Genomic DNA, 24496 nt, shown 5'->3' on the forward strand with positions numbered 1-24496 from the left:
TTGAATGGACATTGTCCTTGTGTGGCTCTGCACGTCTTCTATGCATAATTAAAAATAATTGTCCGTAATTATTTGGTTGAACTTTCCTGAAAATTTAAAGCTAATTGGCCGCTCCAAACTTAAGATACACGCGATTTTCCAGGTAGCCCTGTATTACCCCAGTTTTAGACCATAAGCGTGTCTTAGATGTACTAACAGACTCCATGCTTCACAGTTTATGAGGGTCTGATTGATACAAGAAAAGCTAATGAATATATCCAAAAACAAAACTATAATTACAATTTAAGAATTTTTGTCACCCTCTAATGGTGCAAATATCTCAGGACTGTCTGATTGCAGGGACAATGCAACCTGTGCAGTTGAACAGGAAATTCTAGACCCCAGGTCAATTTTCACAGTTACAGGGAGTCATCCTCCTGGTATAAAAACACCCAGGCCAACCACATCTGAATATTTGGATCAAGCACACATGGCACATGAATCATGACACATTTTTTCTGGAGTCAAACTTCAGGCAGTTTCGGGTTCAATGGTGAGTTACACTTCATTTTGATGATATATTGTATTACAAATTAGACACAAATCAATTTTTATCTTACGCATATCATTTTCTGTTAAATACTCAGTATATATATTAATTCCAAGATGATTTTCATAATTTTGAAACAATATATTGTATGGTATACACATTACTGTGACATTAATTCTACATGTTTTTTTACCAAACCTCTAAGTGATTTGAAAATTCTTTTGTGCAAGGTTGAAGGAGAACATGCAAATGGAAGCCAGACTGGATGTGCTGATTCAGAAGTAAAACAGCCCTCCACAAAGCACTCATTGATTTGAGTGACCACAGGAACCAGGTCACTGTATGCAGATAGCTTTTCCAGAAGGAGGCAAGTAAAAGAAGGCCACAAGATTATTAAGGGAAGAAGCAAAAACAAGCATGAAAGGGATTTTTGACACTGTCTTGGAGAATCAACAACATCTAGTGGAGTGTGAAGATGAAATGTTTAATAGGTCGAGTCCTCAACCATGCAATTCCATGTCTACGGCAACACCATCATCTGGAACAACAAGTGATAGTCATTGTAGCCACCTGCCTCCTTTTGCACACATTCCAACTCCAAGTCCAGGGTCACCTGCAACAACATCCACCACTATGCCTCACCACTCCTCAGCACACCAAAGTGTTACATATGAGGGACAGAGATGTTTTATTCCAAACTATGGTATGACTTTGCCAAGAATGCAAAGCATTGAAAAATAAGTATCGACTTAAATATAATATCTTTAATGAACATATAGTAGATAGAGAGGCCATTAGTAAAATATTGATGTTAGTGGCTTTTATATACACTGTATATATTATGTTTAAAAGATGATAGAAAATTGGCACAGTGGACTATTTCAAGCAGGTCCCCATTTTCCGACAGGTGTACAATGACATTGTTACATAGCAGTAAATTGTCAGGTTCTGAGCGTCAATTGAGGTACGTATACTTACATGTAGCATATGTGTAATCGAAAGCCATAAGTATTCCTGAATTTAGTGTAAAACATTGCAAGATTCCTGAATTTAACCTACCACTAAAGCCTTCTCAAAGATGACAATTTCTCACTATGAAAATGTTGCTACATATTACAGATAATTTATAACCAAAACCAGTGTACATGCCCGTACCTGAAAATTGTACAGACACGAGGCCCTACATTAGGATTGATTTTAATGTTGGAATAGCACAATTGTACAAAGGAGAACATTTTTAGAACTCTGAGTGCAGTGACATACATGTATGATTAATGATGACTGTCAGACTGGTGAGCCAAGAAACAAGGGCTTAAATTATAACACCAAAAAGGAAAAGTTTTTTTAAAAGTTTTTGTTGCTTGTGTCACTTTTTCATAAATTGCACCATAATAATTTGTTCCATGAAATGTTTACTGGTATTCTGAAGTAGGAAATTAAAGATAAGTTTACTTTAAGCATTGCACAATATGGTGCATTTTGGCCCTGTAGTACTGCTGAAATGAGTCAGTTCATGGGAAGCCAACTTGCCTTATGATTTTTCTGGCACATCTCATACCTCATCCCAATCTATTTGATAAGAAAACTGAGTCTGATAGTTCATTTCTGAATCTGAACCCAGATATCTCAGAACTGTATCTTCAGGGATTGTACACTGAGATGAGCAGGAAACTCCACCCCAGGTCAATTTTCACAGTAACTTTAGACAGGGATGTAAGTGATTAATGAGATGTCAGACTGGTTAGGTGACACTTGAATAAACATGGCAGAGAGATCCCCCAAAAAAGGAAATATTTTTTGTTGGTTTCTTTCAATTTTGCCAATTTTTTCACCTTGATCCCTATCATCATTTTTCATTATGTGTACTTTTACTTAATGTTCTTAAGTGCAGTGCCGGGAGGAAAGAAGGAGGGGGCCTCATTTCATCTACAGGCGACCCCTTGGTGTATTTTGTACCAAGCCCTGGTCTCCTAATGAATGACAGGTCAGATGCTTGATTTGTCTCGGCTACATTTGGCGGGCTTTTTGTCTTCTCTGGATAAACTGCTTGAGCAGCACTTGGAGCATTTACCGAGCAGACAAGTTCCCGTGGATTTTCATCATCATGCCAACCAAAAGGCAGTTAGAAGGTTAGTGGATGAATTCTAAAACTCTCACTATGTAGAAAATACTTATATTATGAGAGAATTGAATAAGCATACATTTCTTGTACACTATGGAAGGATTGTTTAGTTCCACAACCCAAGCTCAGAGCTCACAGTAGGACATGAGATGTTGCTAGCTGTGGCATTGTTTCTTATTATCATTTTGTCACGTCAGTTGAAAGATTTAATAGTTTAAGAATAATTTATTGCTATCCTAGTTGATTTTGTAGTAAATGATGGATTTTCATTAAACACAAGTTGTCTTAATATTCTGACCTGTGAGGCAGGTTTCCTAAAAAAAGAAACCAAATAACTGGCTTGCACTGACACAATATTGTTAAACCAAAAGGCACCACTGCTCAACTTGTGGACTGTATCTAGCATAATGCTTGAAAGATGCAATTCACCAGAGACATTCTAAATATTTTTCCTTGCTTTGCCAATTGCCCAATGTCCATGGGTGCTTATTTTAGGAGAGCCACACCAACAGTCAAAGTGCCTTATAAATGGAAATTGTCAAGCTTTCAACTGATAAAGGTGTACTGGACCAGATGATATTTCTGTATCACATTGCATTCAACTTCAGTTTACCACAAGGGCTTCCAACAAAAAAAAGGAGCACACAATTTGGTTTTGAAATTTCTGACCACACCACACTTGGCCCTAATGTAACAATATTTACAGTATGATGCTATGTACCAGTATGAAAAAATCATACTCCGGCAAGAAAGATGATACTATATCAAAAGGGCACATGCATGTGTAGTAGAACTTATAGTACCAGCCGGCAAAAAGGAAATTACTGATTTGAGTATACTGATATCTATTGATTTTTATTTTCTTAGCCAAACGTTTAGAGCCATTCTGGTTCTATGTGTGGTTTGGTTTGGAGGGGTCAATGCTTGAGAGGAAGCACATGATCTCACCAGATGACCTGTCCTTCAACAATTTGGAACAGTTGAGGAACACTACTGTTCAGGTGCTTTGGGAGAAGAAGGTCTGCTCGGGGCAACTGATCAACTGGACACCACCTGGTAAGAACTCATATTAAGATGTTACCTTGCCTTCTCAGATTTTGTTCATGTATCATTGGCTGACTACTAGAATGTTTTCTGAATAACAATTTGGGTTGCTACCTAAGTTAATTTGTTCTGAAATTTTGTTTTTGTGACATTTGGATGTTTATATGCTTTAGTGTGAGGCTATTTCATTTCATTTGTCCATTTAGGTGAAAGAGACCGCTCATGTCTGTCGGAGTTTGTCATTGAGTATGAGCGGGAGAAGACGAAGAATGAATCTGTAAGTTTTCCATTGTGTTGCATCACTGCCTGGAATGTATAATGTTGGAAATAAAAAATAAAATATTGCACTGCAGCTGGGAACTCTGGCCAATATGTCAGAAAAATACACAAATAGCAATCAGTGTCCTCAGTTTATCCAATGAAAGGTTGACCACATATATTCTAGTTATACATTTCTATGTTTTGATGGCTGGGTGATGAGATTGATCTATAACTGTTCATAAGGAGTACTGACACATTGTCATGCCCACTCCACCTCGTGTCAGTATAAGAGTAGCTACATGTAGGTGTTGTTTCAAGTAAAGCATATTTCAGCTTGGAGACAAAGTACTGACCCCTTGCTTTACAAGAAAATGAAATAATCATATTTAATTATAATTGCTTACAATGTATTTACTCCTGACAGATTAACAGAGACACGAATGCTGATGCACCCATTGAAAGACCACCCTTGGCCAGCATCGAGAACACTCAGGTAACTAAGGTTGTTCTTCTGAAATGCAACATTATTATCATTATGTACATAGAACAATGCACAAATATTGCCTGCAATTGTTGTTGACATAATGTTAATGCCTTTTAGTGAGTTATAAAGTCCACGTTAAGGCGTAAGATGTAAAATGCCATATTGCAGCAGTTATGGACGCTTGAATGAATTTCAAATAGATAAAATTCTCAACTAAACTATGTTATTTGACAATTTATCAAAGCTGTCCAAAGGACCAGCTCAGGAAGGACCAGGAAAGAAGCAGAAAACAATGGTAAATGTTGTATTATTTTTCTAATCCTACTATTGTACATGTATCAGATACATGTTAACAAATAAATATGAGTGACTTTAAGATTTGACTTCAAGTTGATAATATAGGAATAGTGTAAAACACTGACATACACTCCAAAGTCCCTAAAGAAAATGCGAGTGTTCAAGGCAAAAATATGCCTTGTCTTCAAGTTCAAACTGCATCTCAATTGAGATCAGCCCTGTGAATAGATTCCAAGTTTTAATCATATGGCATTTCATTGTCCTTATTAATAATACAAGTATATAATATTTGGATGCAAATGCTATAACATGAACATGTAAATGTTGTAAATGAAATGTTGTATATTTAATGATTTTCAGGCTCCAAAAGGTGCTAACAGCAAGAAGGGCAAGAAGTCTACAGCAGATAAGGCGGTAAGCTAGTTTCAATCTTGTTATGCAATAAGTTATTCACATTACAAAATGTATGTCGAACCACTATAATAGATTTTACAATACTCGATACCAGAAGTAGATCTGACTAAATTATCTTTAGATCCTACAGTCCTCATATTGCTAAGATAGGTAAATACATAAAAGATTGCTCTGTGATTAGAAAAGATAGTGACACTCATGTTTAGCTCCATGGCTTGATTGTATGGAGGTTTTCTTATTATCCTATATTGCTTAGTTAGTTAGTAGAGTTTTAAGATTAATTCTGTATCCACTTTTTTTGTAGTTTATATTTGACTATACAAAAGTCACTGTACTTTTTGTCATGTCATGAAGCTTGTTTGTTTTCATAATTCACACAATCATGTGCATTATAGTCAAGAATTTGATTGTATTTGATGCTATTAGGATGCATTTTATAATTTTAGGCTGCAAAATCTGCAAAGAATGCAAAAAAGGCAAAGACCACCACTGCGAAATCGGTAAGCTAAATTTTTAAGTCTTGTAGCCTATACACATAATGCACAATCTCTAAAGTCATGCATGTCTTGGGTATTCTGGTTAATTCACTTCAATCAAGAAAGGAAAATCTGATATTTGTTAAAATTTGGGTACAAAGCAGTTGTATAGAATGTACAAATGTATTGTACATCGTATCAAAATGATACTGTATGTAACAATGTATTGACAATTGAAAGTAGGCTACAACATTTAAAAATCAGGTAGTGCACATAAGATCTATACCTCACCCTGGGCACAATGTCCCCAGTAAAACAGCATACTCAATCTACATGATTATGAAGCAGTTCTGTTAGATACATGAACATAAAAGGTATGGATTTAAAATGGGTTCCAACATTATTGACATTGTTCAAGATCTAGAGTAAATGAACATGATCTACAGTATAAGCATGTAAACGCATGCTTGCATGCTTGCATGGTCTGAAGTAGGGGTGGGTACAAAATCGGTCTTTTTTATTCAGTTATTGGACCGGTCTGGAAAAACTGGAACGGAAAAAATTCGGTGGATCAGATGTTGGACCTATTGGAGAATGAGTAGATTATATGATGAGGCATTCATACCTTTGGAGGCTTACCGGTCAAGGAAAATAACAAGAGGCGATTAGCCTTGCAGGATTTTAAAACGTCAAGTGGGCGTTGAATACTCCACAAAATAGATTTCTTTGTAGTGAAATGGACCTTTGTTTTCAGTATCGTCCATTCATACGTTTCCACATACTGAATCAGGTCCATGTTCAAGTCCGGACCAGGACCTGATCCTCTGGACCTGAACTGGACTTTTTTTTCTGTACCAGTACCCAGCCTAGACCCTGTCTTTGGATCTACCGCCCCAGTACTATTAGTTGAGCTCTGGACTTTGAATTCAGGCTAGTTAAATGACAAGTGAAAGGTAAAGTCTTGGGCGATCTAAAGCTGGATCAAGATCACTTTTCCTTCCCAACAAATAAAAGTTTATTCAACTGAAAGACATACTAATTGACAGGAAAGGGGAATTGCTCATAGTAACTTTTCCATATTCTTGTACAATTTCAGGCTGGAGATGACTTACAAAAGGCACAAACTGCCAACAACAGGGACAAGGCAGCTGAGATGGCCAAGCTGAGCATGGAAGATGTGAGTTCATTTGTGTACCTTGCACATGTATGCTTGGGAAGGTTTTCAGCACCTACTACCAGGTCACCTGGTATTTGGAAAGACACAAGAAATTTGGAAAATCAAGCTATGTAAACAGTAGACCATTAAATGTGATATCAATTTAAAGCTCTCACTAGCATACACTAGTCATATGATATTCACAACTCCAGATATGATTGGTTGAAAACACCAGTGGCTTGGAAGGCTCGCTCGCTCGCTCGAGGTAGACATTTTTTTTATTCAATGCCGGAAAAAAATGGGTTTTCCATGGTCTGACAAACTCACTGGCTAGAGCCCTGTTTGGAAACATCAAAAACCCAAAATTTCCATATAGACATGACTGGACAAATTTGTTATAACGACTATTTTGGGGGAGAGAGCGAACATCGATTACTGAAAAACGGGAGTAAAATTGCAGGAAATTCTGTTTTAGAGGGTTTGAAAATCAATGATGCTGTGAAAAAATCCTAGCGAGAACACTGGCTATACCATGGTACCAGTTGGACGCCGGGCGCCTTTGTGCCCTGACATCTATATTAAGATTATCGGTTGTTTTTCTACCCGTTTAATGATGGCTGTTGGGGGGAGGGCCATGTTGATTTTTTTTAGGTGGAGGGGGAGGGCCATGAAAAAAATTTTTGATCGGACTTCCAATGCACCAGCCCTCTCCCCTCTGATAGATATCGTACGGTCCCTTACATGATCTAAGGAGTCTGACCTCCAGGCCTCATTGGCCCAGGTGGCCTGGAGTATGGTAGAGTAGAGTAGAGTAGACTAGACTAGTTTCTGCTAGGTTAGGCTGGATGCCAGACTGTTTCCAGGTCCTTTATAATACAGCCTAATGCCACACAAATTTGATTTGTTGGATCTTGGATTTAAAATATAAATATCATAACACTAGAGGGTAGGGAGTAATCTTCAATACTGTATTTCCTCCATAAAACTGAGTGCACCAAGGCACAAACCTGGTCCTTTGACTCCACAGGATGCTTTGATTTCATTATGTTTTCGAGCATATTTTTTTCTTCAGTTTTTTTTTTTAAATCCGTGAACCAACAAATTAAATTGGTGTGACCTACCTCCATGGTTCTAGGGCCAACAACTATAACTGTCATCTATAAACTTAACTTACTATGGCCTAAGATTGGAAAATTACATATACAAAAATCGCTGTGGCTATTGACACACTCAGTGTGCCAATAGCCAAACAGGCTATTGACACACCGAGATGCCAGTCAGCCAATCAGAGCTTGTAACATGCCTTTCCGGCAATATTTTACACAAGCAATAGTTGATTAGACATTGTTCGGAAGATTAGACATTGGAATCTTTGAATCTTGGAATGAACAGACGTATTCAAGTTATGCCCTACATCTGGATACCTAATAATACAGCCTTCATCGTGTATGTATGACGTAGCGTAGTGGATAGAGCGTTGACCCGGGAATTCATGATACCAGCTCCAACTCGGTTCGAGTCCGCGCCGTAGTTTTTTTAATTTTTTTTTTTCAATTTTTCTTGTCCCTTTTTAAACATCCATTTGATATAAGAATATTTTATATATAAACAACTTTTAAAGTTTCTGTTAACAATATAAACCAAAAATAACACTGACCACAAAACATGTCATAATTTTCGGCCGTGTGGTTCCGGCGCTATCGGCAGCGACTCGGAAGAATATTTCTTTCACATAAAATGGAGGTAAAACAACAACTATAACTTCGCTTCCTTAGTGATATAAGTTTTGAGGCCGAAAATTCTCCAATATGGCAGGAATTCGTCGGTAAACACAGCTGAAAACGTGTTCCTAACCGATCCAACATGGCTGCCATGATCACATGCGGTGACAGTAAAACTAGCACCCTATATGATAGCAGATTCCGATGTTTAAAATTGTGCCGTAAACACGTGAAAAAGATCGTATTTTGGGTTGATAATGGACACAGGATGCCATTTGTATTTTTCAGAGTGTTGATTGTCAAATATAATCGTAAGATTTCCTCATTTTAGTGGTTTCTATCACTGGGTGTGTCAATAGCCTAACAGGCTATCGACACACTCAGTGTGCCAATAGCCTAAACAGGCTATCGACACACTGGGTGTGTCGATATCCTGTTAGGCTATTGACACACTGGGTGTGTCAATAGCCTCGCTCTACAAAAATTAATATACTCCCGGCTGTAGGCAATTCATATGGAAGAAAAAGCAAATGACAAGATCTTGGGGCTGTGAAACCCAGGGTGAAACCCTATACTTGGTGCCAGAGCTAAATCAGATTGACACAGTTAGGATGTGTGGGGGTCACACAAGGGCCAACTTAAATCCCTGAAGATCAGATCAGTATGGCCTCTGACCAAAGTAAAAAAAAAAACAATGTACAGGAGAAAATACCCTCTAAAGACATATAAAACTTTGCCATTCTTTGAGTCATTTTTTTGTTTAAATTTGGGCTCAATTTGGAAAGTTCTGATATAAAGTGAGCAGTGTTTCTGGCTTTCTGTTGGCTCCACAGAAGTTCTCACTTCAGAACATTGAAGACAATTAATGCAGTCTGTTTAACATTGTACTTGTCCATGTATCTATGATTTCATAAAGGGACATTAAAATCCATCTCATGGCTGAATATTTGCAATGTAAAAGATAATTTTACATATATTTTAATAAGTTCATATTGTACTATCATGCTAGTTCACCTTTATCTGCAGTATTCACATCCCATTCTAAAAACAAATATTAGGTTGCTAAGTAAGTATCCTGTGGATAAATGTGAACTAGTATCATTTGGGGGTGGGGGGGGTGGATAATCACAATTATAATATTGCTGATATTTCATCTACTTCATCCTTATGTAAATTGCATATTACAGCTATCAGAGAGACCTGATTCACCACCTCTGTTTGAAGATGATCCGGAGAACTGGCCTAGAGAAGACAATGAGCCAGCCCCCACTGACACATCTAGCGCCATCCACACACCCATCATACACCCAGCCTCCACATCTAGCGCCACCCACACACCCATCATACACCCAGCCTCCACATCTAGCGCCATCCGCACACCCATCACACACCCAGCCTCCACATCTAGCGCCATCCGCACACCCATCATACACCCAGCCTCCACATCTAGCGCCATCCGCACACCCATCATACACCCAGCCTCCACATCTAGCGCCATCCGCACACCCATCATACACCCAGCCTCCACATCTAGCGCCATCCGCACACCCATCACACACCCAGCCTCCACATCTAGCGCCATCCGCACGCCCATGATACACCCAGCCTCCACATCTAGCACCATCCGCACACCCATCATACACCCAGCCCCCACATCTAACCCCTTCCGCATCAGGGCTTCATCTCCCACACCTAACCCCTTCCACTCGCCAATCATGGCTTCATCCCTGACTAGCCTTAACATCAGCCCCCCCCTCATGTCTCGCCTGACAACCTCTCCCACCTTGCACAGCCAGGGCCAAGACCAGGTAACTTATAATCAAAGTACTTGACATTTATAGAGTAACTATTCAATAAAACATGTAACATCCTTTGCACCATATATTTTGATTACCATATAATAATATGATGTTCAGAGAGTCTAAAGATTGTAAAATCAAAATAATTTGCAAGTTCTTGCCCGAGGGCCAATTGCAAGTGACAAAAGAAAATGACGGACAAATAATGGTAAACAGTATTTAGTAAGTGCACAATGTATATCGTTCATACAAATTAATCCCTCATAATCAGCAAAGTTCCTAGCATAGTTTTATTGTCTTGGTTATTCAAAGATATGAATTCACTATTTCCATGACTTATCATCATAAAGGAGTATGTTCTTGATATGTTCAATAGCTGCTAACTTTTCTTTCAAGCTGCATTTAAAAAAAAATTCTCCTGGAAAGCTACTTTGGGCTAGCTTATACGCAGGCAAAAAAAACTACCACAAACCTTTCGGCAAAGCCTTGACATTCATGTAACATTACATGTACACGTAATGTTATACCCTTTCCAGAAAAGGTTAATATTGTTTTGTGAAGGTGTGAGATTGTGGAACTCTGGTTGTGCATTGGACCTTTTTTGAAATAAATCATGATTAATTATCACAACCCAAGGCAAATGGTAAATTGGCTTCTTCATACATGAAAACTGGTATTCCTACATGTACATGTATGTTAGAATCTGACTAGCAGCTAACAGCAGGCTATTTTTTGTACTTTGCAGATCAACTGGATATTCCCTGTTAATGGCACTTCAGTAAGTCTGATTTTTGTTACCTACATGCATGGTAAAATTCACTGCAACAAGATTACAAAATCTAGTACAGTAAAACCTGCCCAAGACGACTGCCAAAGACAGCTGCCCAAGACGACCACCCGGGCGACCTGAAAAAAGCGGTCGATTTGGACACAGGTGGTCGCTGAGAAGAGTATCGACTCAAAACATGCCCGATGCAAAGTATAAATGGTTTCCGTTGTGTTTAATGGCAAATAGCAAGCATGCGCACGCAATTAAAAGAAGTAAGTAAAGGAGGGCTTTAATGTCAACTACAACACGCACACGCACGCATAAACGTTAATCATCAATAAGCTTGGTGAATTTTAATACAGTAAATAAACAGAAATTGGAACAAATTGGATCAGGACGTTCCTTCCTGCGCCAGAGAAACTCTACTCAAGGAGGTTAAAAAGACAGTCGATCTACTGTGTTAGTGCTTTTGTCCAACTGTCTGAACTGTTCCCGTGGGCAAGTACGCTATCCGGACGTACTGGGCATCTCCACAGGCATCGAATTCGAAAGGTACACAGTAGTTATTTCAGATACGGCGATCAAGAACACAGCGATGCATATTACAGGCTTGGTAACTGACAGCATCAAAGTTCCCCTACTGTCTAAAATGTGAGTTCGCAAATATTGAGACGATCGTAGACGCACTACAGAATGCAACATGTACAGATCTTTCTTACAAAGGTATGAGCTACACAGATCTTTCTTAAAAAGGCATGAGGCTATAAACGTTTCAGCATTCGTTCATTTTATAATGATATGGGCAACCCTGGCTGTTTGTTAACAGCTGAACGAATAAAATGAAATAAATAGAATATAATGATAAAGATTTTCAAAAAATGTAACAACTAAATTCGGATTTTCTTACATCGAAATTTCCTCCCACATTACCGTAGACTGCCCCACTGACCCACCCATTGACGGCCACCATCTTTAAAACATAACATCGACGCAAAGTGGCCAATTATGGCACAAAATCGCTTTAGTTATCATCAAAAATCGATGAAAACCTTAAGGTTGAAAATGACGCGGTCGTCTAAACATAACATCAGCGCAAACTGGCCGATTTCGGCACAAAATCGCTTTAGTTATCATCAAAAATCGATGAAAACCTCAAGGTTGAAAATGATGCGGCCGTTATGGTTCACATTTTTGGCCGGTCGCAGTCGCGTTGGCCAGGTGGTCGTTAAGAAAAAGGTCATGCTTACGTCAATGGGCAAAAAATCAGGACCGAGAAAAAGATGTCGAAATGGCCAGGTCGTTGCTGAGAAGAGGTGGTCGCTTGGCAGGTTTGACTGTATATGAAAGAACCAGAAAAATGTACAGTGCTGCATGTAACCCAGATCTAGAGCACTTAAATGTTGACTTGATACCAATGTCAGAGAAATCATTTATTTTATGCTGATTATGATACTGAGCAAAGTTAAGAAAACACTGTAACCTACTTTTTGTTGTTGCAATATTTAATGCCTAAACTTATACATTATGTGATGTTTTATACTACAGGCTGGGCAGGTCCCCCAACCACTAGGTGGGCCACAACATGGGGTGGCCATCTATCCCCATCTCCTCACAAAGGCCAGAAACAGCGGGAAAACCCCTGAACAGTTCTTCAAGATTCTGATGGGGTTATATTTCACGGAAGAAGAACTGTTCAGGGGCAACCTGACAGGAGGTGGGGACCGGAACCATCAGGCCCTGAATCCTGCCATCCTAGGTGCCATTCTCGGTAAGGGAGAACAAGCACAGCTAAGTTATAGATGATGATTAATGATGATTTGTTTGTGGAAAATTGACTCTAGATCAATGGTGCTAAGTATGTTTAAACATCATGGTACTAACGTTAGCTAGGGATAGGGTGGTAGGAATTCATCATTTAGACTGAATGTTTCAGTTTTCCAAATCACAAATCTGATACTGGCAGGTCTTCAGCATTTTATTTTATGATTAAGTGATTCTTTGATATTGCATGTTTACAAAGATTGATTCTTGTATTATAATAAGTGTTGTAAATAAAAGAAGAGGATTCCATATCCTACCACAACAACATACTACATGTGTATTAGGTTTCTGTTCTATCAGCATAAAAGATTGTATCTACATTTGTGTGAATTAACTCACAATAATTTACACTGGAAGAACTGTTAATTTGTTGGCTGAATGCCTTCAGCCTATAGCTTACAGAATAGACATAAATGTGTGCCAATTCTACTTACAGCTGAAACCCGACTGCAGTATGAAGGCAAGCAAGTGGGCATTTACAAAGTTGTTAACGAGAAGTGCTGCCGTGTGCGGGCCACTGTTAAGCGGCGGCTTAACAAACACAGGGCACTGCCTGACGACAATCAGGATCAAGGCATTGGCACCGTCGTGTACGAGGCCCTGACTGAGTTGTCATAAGCATATGAGTGTTTCCATATGAATGTTTCCATATTTAGACTTAGCAATGGTAAATTTTCCTAGTAACATCATGTCATTAATGTGTTGAAACTGTTTTATATTTAATATAAATTAATACTCAGTCAGTGCCTGGTACTAGATGCTGCCAACGCCTGGATCCTGATTGTCGTTTATATTAACTTTAATACTAATTTAGAAATATGGTAGCCCAGAATGACATCTTGTATTGTCAATGACAATGTGTATCCATATTCAAACGGAAAACATTTTTTGACTTTTCGACTGTCCACAAAGGCTTAAATTTACACTTACACATTCAATCAAAAAAGAAGTGTTCCACATAATCAACAACATTGCAGACAGGACACTGACTGTCTGTCGTTATACCCTGTTTACATAAACGGACTCTTGTCGACTTCGACTGTAAACATTGCAGTTTTGGCTCCTTCGTAACTCAAGACGAGGCTTCCCATATGGATTTCCATTGGAAATCAAAATGTACCGTAGAAGACGTTTCTCCCAAAGGCTTTGGGAAATGGATTCGACTAATTTTTTTTAATTAACATTTTCTTAAAGAAACTGTTATTTTGGATTTGTACCTCTTTTGCAATAGTATAAGTCCATGTTCTGCATCGAAATTAGATATTTCTCTCCATTTTTGTGGGATAGCGTTCACAAGAGTGTTGTATTGAAATATTAAATTGGAGTAATTGCCTACTGTATTAAGAGTATCATTTAGTGCTGTTACATTACCTTGACCATCAATCATATCTTTGACATACCTAATATTTCTGTTAATCCAATTACTAAAATACAACATATTTCCTTTGTAAGTTCCACAATTGTTCCACAAGAGTTGTGATGCTATATAGGTTACATTTTCAATTTTTTTTCATTTTCTTGTAGAAATCAGGTAGAGACTGTACAAAGCTCTTAGGTTGTAGTTCAGACAACTGTTGTACTTAAAGATACTCAGATTTGGTCCAAAGGTATGTATATTAAGTAACTAAGTTGGATTTTTTTCCAAGTAGGAACATGCATGTCGGAATAAAGAAATTTTCTAACCCACTTTACGTTGCATGGTCAATTCTTATATGTTTAGACCACCTGCCGCATGATCCTGAATAATGACATTTATGTTTAACTGTCTTTTTTCAATAAAAATTTAAAGAAAAATATATTGAAAAATGTAAGAAAGTTGAGATATAAAGGACTAAACTTTTGAAAACCATTATTTTGCCCAGGATACTTAAGTATCTAGATGACCAAGAAGACAATATCTTTTTCATTTTACAAAATTTGTTACTCCAATAATCGTCCAATTGTCAACTATTTTGGAAGCCGAGGTTGTGGATGAAAATATACACCTAAACATTTTACCCTAAAGGTCCATTTCAGTCCGCCTATCGTTTCAGAACTACCCACCCAAGGGCCTAGCCACATGGCTTCTGTTTTCTCTTGGAAAAGATAGAAAACTATGTAAACTATTCAACTATGTCTAAATTTTTCAGAATTGAAACCTTATCCCCCAGGACTAGCTCTGTGTCATCTGCGTACTGGAAGATAAATGCTTCTTCTGTGCAGTCATCAAATGATGGAAAAAGAATTCATTTTATCTCATCAGATTGGCGAATTCTGAGAGCAAAATGCTCTACTGCTTAAGGTTAAAGAGGACAGCAAACAGGTGGCACCCCTGCCGTACTCCTCTTTCAAGACCGCGATCCAATCTGAAAGGTGTCCAGAATGATTGAGACAGCTGCTCTGTGCATTCTATGTGTATTCTTTAACCCAGTTTACAAAGTCTGGACCTAGATTGTATTTCTGTAAACTTAAGTTTTTAGAATGATATAGTATCAAATGCTTTACTATAATCCTTGAAGAACAATGTACATGTGCCATGATAGTCAATTGAGAAACTTTTTATCTTATTTTTACCCAGTCCCACATCAATTGTTCTCACTAGACATTGTACATGTAGTTAGGCCATGACCTGAGTATTTTCAATTCGCTACCTGTGGCAGATGCGGAAGGTACTCATGCAGCTGCCTCGAAAGAGACTGAAGCACCCGGGCTTGAGGAATCCGTTCAGGACGACTCAGAAAGTCAGCAGAGCTGTTTGCGTGTTGCCGTGGTTAAAGGGTATGAACGGAGGAAGTCTGTTTCAGACGAAATGGCATCTATGGCCGAACAATCGCACCGCCCTTCTTTTCCTACATCTGATGCATACTAGCTATGCCTACCAGGCCAAGGTTGCGCGAACTACATAATTTTTTGCCCCTGCTCGTTGTAAAACTGAATTTTTTCACCTGTACAGAATAAGTGTTCTACCTTTATGCTTTGCTAGCAAAAAACTGATACAATAACTACAATTTGAGCACAAAAATCATGCTGGGTGATGAAGCAAAGATCAACCACAAAACTAGGTCAAACCTTTCCTGTAAAATCGGTGCAATGAAGGCCCCTTCAGGACTTGGCTCCAGTACTATTTACAACCCTTTTTGGCGTCTAGTATCGTCTCTGCCACTTGTTCTGTGACATAATTATACAAGTTAATGTAGGAACGATAGTGTTTTGAACCTTAGTTCCTGATTTCGAGGGTAGTAAACTTACGTATACTTAGCCTAGATACCAGTCCCTTGCTCTATACTATCCTTATGTATAATCCTTATCCCAGGGAAGGTCACAAGCCCCAGTCTCTATTTGCACTCAGAGGTAAATGGCACCCGGTTTCTGATAATTATCGAGAGATGATCAGGGCCCGCGTGCTGTGTTTGGCACGGGGCTAATCGGTTGCCGGCCCGAAGAGATTAGCGAGTATAGCACGGCGGTCTGGATACCAGGCTAACGTATACTAAGGCAACCTTACTCACAGAAGTAATATTCTACTATCCCCAGATCCGAGCCTGCAGATCCTCAGATTCTTATGGTTGCTATCTTATTATTGTTGATACATGTGCGTCAACCAGTCTCATTCAATACTTTGTTATTTCATCCGAGAAGGCAACAAATGCCAGCTACTTTACTGGACAGTGGACACTGCCCTATTCTCGTGTTCTTGTCCTCGTGTACAATTAGACAGCAGTTCTCTTTGTTAAAAAGAGTCTAAAATTCAGTGAATGGAAACTTCCCATAGCGCTGTGCACTTTATGTTAACTTTACATCTTGTTTGTAAATATCTGTACACTTTCTAATCATGGTCCAAGACAGGGTATTTGGTCACTTGATAAACACTAAAACAGCTTCAAATTGCAGGTTATCTGATATGAACCAATTAGAGGTAAGAATATCATGATGCTAATAGATCTAGAGTTCACCAGTGTGGTTGTTATTTCTGTACTCCAATATACCAAGGAGCTTTACTCAGCTACATTTTGTAGTATAGGGTAAACAAAAGCCTGTCACCCATGCCTGCCTGAGTCAATTAACATCCCTGCTGCTGCTACCAAAGGTTTTCCCACAGGGGACCTGGTGGTGTGTTGGTCCAGGAGGGTACCTACTGGGCTGAACAACTCACTTATTGTAAACTAGTGACAGACGCTTGTCCCCCTCATCAGTGGAAGGCAAACAGCCATAACATGTTCAGAACTTGCATACCAGCTCATAGAATTTTTTCATTCTCAAAACACATTTGAATTAGCCTTTTCTTGTATCCTGTTGTTATATTTAAGTGACAGGGAGGCCCATATAAGCACAGATAGGCACCCACTTAGTGCATGGCTAATTGATCTGTTACACATAATTACCCATACAGATAAGGCTAGAAGGCTTCTCTCCAGCCAGGCTCTGCTCCTGGAGTGATTGATTACGTGGAACTACATTGGCTTGATACTGGCTGCTGTGGGATGAGGCCCTACATCAAGTGTAGTTCCTCTAAAACAAACACAAAAAGCTCTCAGGCAGGGCCAAAAGGCTTGGCTTTAGGTAGGAACTAGTTCCAACTTTCCAGGAACTAGTGCTCCTCATCTTCACCTATAGTTCCAACCTGAGATCAAGGTTCGCTTGGGTTGTTCTCTTTAGGCGACAAAACAAGATGGGAAGAAAGCTACTAGAAATGTTGATTTTTCTCCTCATCCTAACAAAGGAGCCAAACATGCCAGAAGCTGATTGTAGCAGCTGTACAAAATCACAATGCTTGTGTACCAAACAGGGTGTTACTACCATTCCTCAGAACCTACCAACATCCATCATGTACCTAAGGTTGGAAAGAAATCAGATCACAGCCTTAAGTCAGTCAGAGCTCTTACGTTACAAGAATTTGAAAGATTTGCAGCTGTCCTACAATAAGATAAAAGACATTGAACCCAAGACATTCTCAAACTTAAAGAATCTCGAATATCTGTACCTTCAAGACAACAACATAACTGATATTGAGCCTGGGATGTTCTCAAATCTTTTCCAGCTTAAACTGATATTCCTGCACTCTAACAAGATAACCAAGATTCAGCCAGGAACATTCTCAAATCTTCCCCAGCTAAGTATATTGTTACTGTACTCCAACTACATAACTAACATTGAACCTGGCACATTCTTAAATCTATTCCAGCTCCAATATCTGAGCCTGTACTCCAACAATATAACCAAAATTCACCCCAGCATATTCTCAAATCTGGGCACAGCTAAGCTCAGTCGGTTGCTCCTACACTCAAACCAAATATCTGTCCTTCCCAAGTCTGCTCATCATATGTTGTCATCTGTTTCTTATGTTAACATTGACAACAACCCCTGGCAGTGTGACTGTAGGATGGCTCTCTTCAGGAAAGAGATGACAGGAAACGAGACATTTGAAAACCAGATAACATGTGTCAAGCCTGCCAAATTCTCCGGACAAAAGCTTAAAGATATCAATCCTGAAGATCTGATTTGTAAAGAGCTAAGTATGTCAACTCTTCCCAATACTCTAGCTTTACTCACATCATCTGACGTATCAGCATATTTTTCAATTGGCAATATGACAAGCAATGCTAAAACAACAGCAAATCCCACAGGCTCTTCTTCAGTTGGCAATATTACAAGCAATGCTGAAATAACAGCAAATCCCATAGGCTTTTCTTCATTTGGCAATATGACAAGCAATGCTGAGTCACACCCTGTAGGCTCCACAGTAACAATGGCTCCGTTTACTCCACTGCTTGTAATCACAGACACAGGAGCTTCAGACAAACCAGGAGGTAACACTTATCATAAATCTGATACAAGTTTCTCTATGCCCATTTTCATAACCTGCCTTAGTAGTACAGCAGGCATTGCTCTGATTGTCAACATCATTCTCACCATCTGGTACAAGAGAAAAGCTAAGAATCCTCCTTCAGGCCCAAACCCCCCGGACACATTGAGCACCCCAAACACCACAGCTACTGTTACAGTTACAGATGGTTGCAATCTGACAGGGCAGGGACAATCTCAAGCTGTCTCTGAGTCCTCAACTGTCGGGAATCCCCATACACAACAACCTCCCCCACTTCCTCCTCCTCGTAAAGTTGTCGCTGCAATACATGAGAATGAGAATTCAGGTTCATATGACAATGAATCCCCTCACCTCTGCCAACCTCTGAAAGAGACCAAAAATATAAATGGGCCTGTTGATGCCAATGACTACTTAATATTGGTACCAAATGCCAACACCTAAAAAGTCAGTCAGAATTAAGGTGGAACAATCCCACCAATTAACAGCATGCTAACTATGATTTACATCACTCATTTCCTTGGTATTTCCATATTCCAGCTCTTTGGACCAAAATGCACAGTCACAAAATTGCAACTTATTCGAAGCCAGACAGTGATTTATTGTCTTCTACAAGATTGTACATCAACATGATTTCAAACCTTTTACATCACAAGTATCTGATTGTAACTGTTCTGCCATGGACTCTTGAAAAAGTTAACAAAGCCACAAATGATTCTTTTATTCATCTATCTAGTAGCTGTAAGCATTTAAGAAAAATCACATTGTCAAGTAAGTTGTAAAATGTAATTGTAAAAAGGTTTGCAGGACAGTCTAAGATAATTGTGAAAGCTTAACATTCAAGTAAATGCACTTTCATTAAAGCTTAGACTTGATGCTGCTGTCAGAAGTGTACTTCAGTACAGGGTTGTAGCCAGCCCGAAATCATTTTCCATCCGCTTGATTTTGAATGGCTTTGGCACAGTGTTCCTAGGGGGGTCCGGGGGCATGGTCCTAGGGACAATTTTGAAATCTAGACCCTCTAAAACATTATTTCCTACATTTTGAGGGTTAAATTTTGCTCACAGAGGAACGGAATGGGCAAAAAAAATTTCCGCCCCCAGCTGCAAAATTCCGGAAGGACGGGTGCTGGCTACAACCCTGCTTCAATATCCTAAACTGGTCAGTTATACATTGTGATGGATATGTCAATAATGTTTGTTTGGTTTACATGTGTATTCAGTTCATGTTACATGATGTTGTATTACGATAGACACATTCCATCTATAGCAAAGACATGAGAAACAGAGTTGTGAATTTAGCCTTAGTTTTGATCTGCTGTAACAGTTGAAAGTTTTGATTGTTGAGCAGCATTTCTTGCCATATCTAACATTGAGGCATTGTGCAAAGAGTGTTTAACTTAGTAGTTTCGGATCACTTTAATTTTTTTTAGAAAATGTAATTCTGGCGTGTTATAATCATTATCAATAGTCTCTTTAAAGTTTAATATACTTTTCAGCTTATCCACTGTACTAAATAATCATATAGAGAACTTTATTGCACAACGACCGTACATGGTACAATGTATGGCAAAAAAAAAGAAGAAACAAACTTATCATCCTAATTACTACAACAAGTACTAAACATAGTACATATGCAGATTATGAATTATTATAGAATGAAATTTGACATCCTAATTTCTAGAACAATAAGAGCTAGCCTAAATCATTGATATTGTACTACAATCGAGTGGGGCTAACTATGAGTTTCGGCATTTTTTCTTATGACAAAGTTATCTTTTATATATTTACCTAATAGTATTTTTAACATTGTGGGAGTTGTTACATCTGAATATATAATCAAATCTGTCTGTATCATTGAGTCTCTTAAAATCTGTTGTACTTGATTCGAGGAATGTGAATTATATATGTCATGATACCACAAGAGAAAAAAAGTAATTTCTGGTATATAGAATGTAGAACAAACTGCCAGAAGCAATTATTATAACGATTATAACCTAATTTTTGCACCTTAGTGTAATTGTATATGCCAAAATACCACAACAGACAAAAGTAATTTCTGATATATAACAAACTGTCCAAAGCATTATCATTATTATTCAACACTACAGCTTTGAAATTGTTTTGAATTTTGGTAGACTTATGTGTAGATCTGGCTGATGCCAACTTGAAGATGAAAGATATTGATACACATGATTATCACAATAGTTGATCTATACTGAGATGCAAATTTTGACAGAATCTTCTTTTTATAAATCATAATAAACTTGAATACTGTTTCCAATAATGTGATGCACAAGCTTTTATATATTAGAGAATAAAAATGATTTATCATTACATCATCACAGACACCTGTTTCATCATTGGAACCTGCTTTTTAATCAAATAGCTGCAGTTGAGCAATAAAAAACAGTATCAACTTTGAATCTATTCAGATATTACACATTTTTCTGATAACTTTCACACTTTCCCCGATCAGCAGAAAAATTATGTTTACTTAGTGAGTGTTAATGCACACTGGTCAAACCTTACGTTGCTAAAACAGCATTTATAATAAGTTAGATTTAAGGGTTGCTGCCCTTTACAAAAAAGAATGGTAGAAAAGCGAAGGCAAAAGGAGTAAACAACCTATTAAATCTTAATATTCATAAAGCTAATCTCAGACAATCTATCCAAAAAGGCTTACATTGTGCGCAAAAGAGAGTAAACAAGATACTTAATGTAAATATTCATAAAGCTCCATTCAGACAATCCACTCAGCCACATGCCATCACAGAACAGATATCCAGATGGAGTATTTATTCAGCAATTGTAAGCACAACGTCAACAAAGATTGTACATTTGCTGTTGTTGGCGTGTTTTAGTATTTGCCATTTATCGTATGGCCTTGCTGTATCATTATAATGATCTTTGTAGGGCACTGCTGTCAAGGAAAAAAATGGTCTCCTGTGTGTGGCAAGTGTCCTTAATATCACATTCAACAACAAACACAACTTGAGTTTTCATCATACAATGTAAAAGTGACTGTGCCACCGCCAGTGGTACAAACTGCCAAGGGTTCATGGATTACTCTGTCACCTCTAACCTCTGGTTGCTAACAAGCTGACAAATCCAGATGTTCTCTACTAATCTTTAGACTAAGTCTGGTATAATGATGTAATTAAACCCGCTTTTTAATCATTGACAAATAGCTGCAGTTGAGCAATCAAAAACTGAGAGAGAGAGAGAGAGTGTGAGTGAGAGAGAGAGAGAGAGAGAGAGAGAGAGAGAGAGAGAGAAAGAGAGATACAGTGACTTTCCTGATACATATGCACCTATCGCACTTTTCCCCATCAGAAGAAAAATAATGTGCTGATGTACTCTGTTCAAACCTTGTTAACTTTGCATTTGCTAAAACTGCATTTTAGAAAAGTCACATTTTTAAGTTTCTGCCTTTAAAAAAAGCAATCACGGTAGAAAGGTGAAGGCAGAAGGAGTAAACAACCTGTTTTAACAGGTTGTTTAAAAGATATAAAAAATAAATATTAAATATTAAGATTTAAAAATCTTAATACTCATAAAGCTAATCCCAGACAATCAACCAAAAATGCTCAGTTTAATGCTTTGCGCATGCGCCTACTTTTTGGATATTCAACAAAAGAGAGTAAACAACATACTAAATGTTAATATTCATAAAGTTCCATTCAGACAATCCAATCAGCCATATACGTAAGAATAATTTAGAGTTGTTTGTTGCATCACAGAACAGCTATTCAGATCAAGTGTTTATCCAGCAATTGTAAGGTAAACATCAACAAAAATTCCCAAACAATCCACCAAAACAGGATTATATATTAGATTTATGTTTTTTTTTTGGTACCAATAATGGTAAAACGGCAATGGGTAAACAACCTGCTATAATCTTAATGAATCATTAATATCTATGAATATCAATATTCATACGCCTACAGACAATCCACTCACAGCCATATAAGTAAGAATAATTCAGAGCTGTTGTCACATGCCATCAGGACGACTATCCAGAGCACCTATCCAACAGGCACAAGAACAATCCCTACCAGAGATTGCAAACTGAAGACACCAGCTTCAAACTTCAAAAGTCAGTCTCTTCTGTTGACAGCAAAGGTATCATTTACCATGATGTCTAGGCTAGCAAAAGAAGTAGACTTTAATAATATTAGAGAAGAATCCTGTTTATTGAATGATTTATCATATTGTCAGATGATTTAATGCAGTTATTGCAGTCTTAGTCAATTAACCCTAGGAGGAAAAAATCTGAGAAAAAACAAATAAAATTGGTGTGGCCTAATTAATATATACACAACAACAAATTTTTGTTCATTGTTTCTAGACCCCGCAGCCTAGCCTAAACTGTACCAGCCCTCCCAGTCTAATTAGCTCTTTTAAGGACCTGCAGTATAAGTATGGATTGGAATATTTTGCTTTTCCTGATGTTTCTTCTTCTTCCTCAGACCTGTAAAATCTTCAAATCGATTCATTTCTGTCATTTTTGGCCAAATAACCTGAAATTTGGCAAAAGAGTGGGCCAATACCCATCTGCCTTTTTTTCTGACTTCTTTTAAATGGTTTTATTGAGGTTTTTAGGCCATTTATAAACCAAAAAATCTTTCCCCTAGTACCCTGGCATTTCAATCAAATGACCTGATTTTTGGTACAGAGGTGCATTAGATATTTATTCATAGGATCAATGTACAATGTTTGGTATGAGCCACTTCAAAATGTCTGTTTTGGGGGGTTGGGGGGATCTTGGGATTTGTGAGCTTCGAGTGCCGAGCTTCGAGTGCCGAGTCTAACAACCCTAGGTCATTTGCTATGGTGGCGTCTCACAGGTGTGCCTGGCTGATCCAATTAATGACTAGCCTGATAGCCAATGATCTCACTCATTTTGCTGGAAGAGTCTATTGTTGCTCAGAGGGTGTATTTTAACTTTATACCAAATTAAAGGAATAACTTTTTGTAGGGGAAGTGTTTTGCACTGCTCCACTTATACATATCATCAAGAAAAACAAGAAACGTCTTTCTTAAACTTTATGGATAAAGATAACAAGAACATTTAAGAATTTCATGCTAGTTATATTAAGTTGTTTTGCAATTTCTTGATTTTCTTTTTTTACTTTTCTTTGTTGAACAGTATTTGGTCAAGAAAGTGATAAAAAACTATTGCATTTTCTTAAGTTGTAGCATGAAAACCAAGAATTTTTCGTTTCTCAGACTTTCTACATTGAGACAACAACAAAGTTCAAGAACGTTATTCTTGTAAAAACAAATCCTAAAGGAAAAACTGGCATATGGCAAGAATAATAATCTTCAGGATAGAATCTGCAATAGTTTCCAATTGAACAAACAAGAAGCAAATCTTGTGTAAAGACTGGAAAAGAAAGTTTTACTTTAATTTCTTGAACATTCTTGATCACTGATCATTTATATATTAGAAAATATAGAAATATTTTCTTCAGTTAAGAAAAACAAGAATAAAAATCTTTGTGTAGGAATTAGCATACAAAGGCTTTATGGGAGGTTTCTTGACTTTTCTCAACCTTTCTTTATACAAGAAACTTTTTCTCTCCGTAAGAAAAAACAAGAAAAATAAGAAAAAAGACTTTTTGTAGTGTTGACATAAGGCTTTTCCTGGGACAGTCCATTCTTGCACTGGGACAGTCCATTCTTGGGACTGTATGGGGGTGGTTGGGTTTAACTTCAGTTTGGGACAGGGGTGATAATTCAAAATTCCATTTGTTGAATGAAAGTAAACTTGTTCTTTTTTACATGGTGTGTGCTGGAGC

The 24496-nt window shown here is 38.0% G+C and overlaps 2 protein-coding genes across 2 annotated transcripts in view; one reads left to right on the forward strand and one right to left on the reverse strand.

Annotated features, from left to right (window-relative positions):
- The window catches only part of LOC118415628 (pseudouridylate synthase 7 homolog), a 134666-nt gene that overhangs the window by 96400 nt on the left and 13770 nt on the right, over positions 1 to 24496 (reverse strand). The gene's annotated exons all lie outside the window — the stretch shown is intronic.
- On the forward strand, positions 7 to 15759 carry LOC118415253 (mucin-5AC-like). The gene is made up of 12 exons (XM_035819708.1): positions 7 to 2658; positions 3519 to 3707; positions 3902 to 3972; positions 4381 to 4449; positions 4685 to 4735; positions 5098 to 5151; positions 5598 to 5651; positions 6724 to 6804; positions 9692 to 10312; positions 11049 to 11081; positions 12618 to 12840; positions 13330 to 15759. Exons 1-12 carry the CDS (start codon positions 2634 to 2636, stop codon positions 13509 to 13511), a joined length of 1653 nt encoding a protein of 550 aa, XP_035675601.1. The 5' UTR covers positions 7 to 2633; the 3' UTR covers positions 13512 to 15759.

Source organism: Branchiostoma floridae, chromosome 5 (assembly GCF_000003815.2).
Source record: "Branchiostoma floridae strain S238N-H82 chromosome 5, Bfl_VNyyK, whole genome shotgun sequence".
Taxonomy (NCBI): Eukaryota; Metazoa; Chordata; class Leptocardii; order Amphioxiformes; family Branchiostomatidae; genus Branchiostoma; species Branchiostoma floridae.

Excerpts from the sequence above, each read along its gene's own strand:
- LOC118415253 (XM_035819708.1), top strand. The coding sequence starts at position 2,634 with ATGCCAACCAAAAGGCAGTTAGAAG. Across the intron at positions 3,708-3,901 it reads GATCAACTGGACACCACCTG|GTGAAAGAGACCGCTCATGT; the intron begins GTAAGAACTCAT and ends TTGTCCATTTAG. Across the intron at positions 5,652-6,723 it reads AGACCACCACTGCGAAATCG|GCTGGAGATGACTTACAAAA; the intron begins GTAAGCTAAATT and ends GTACAATTTCAG.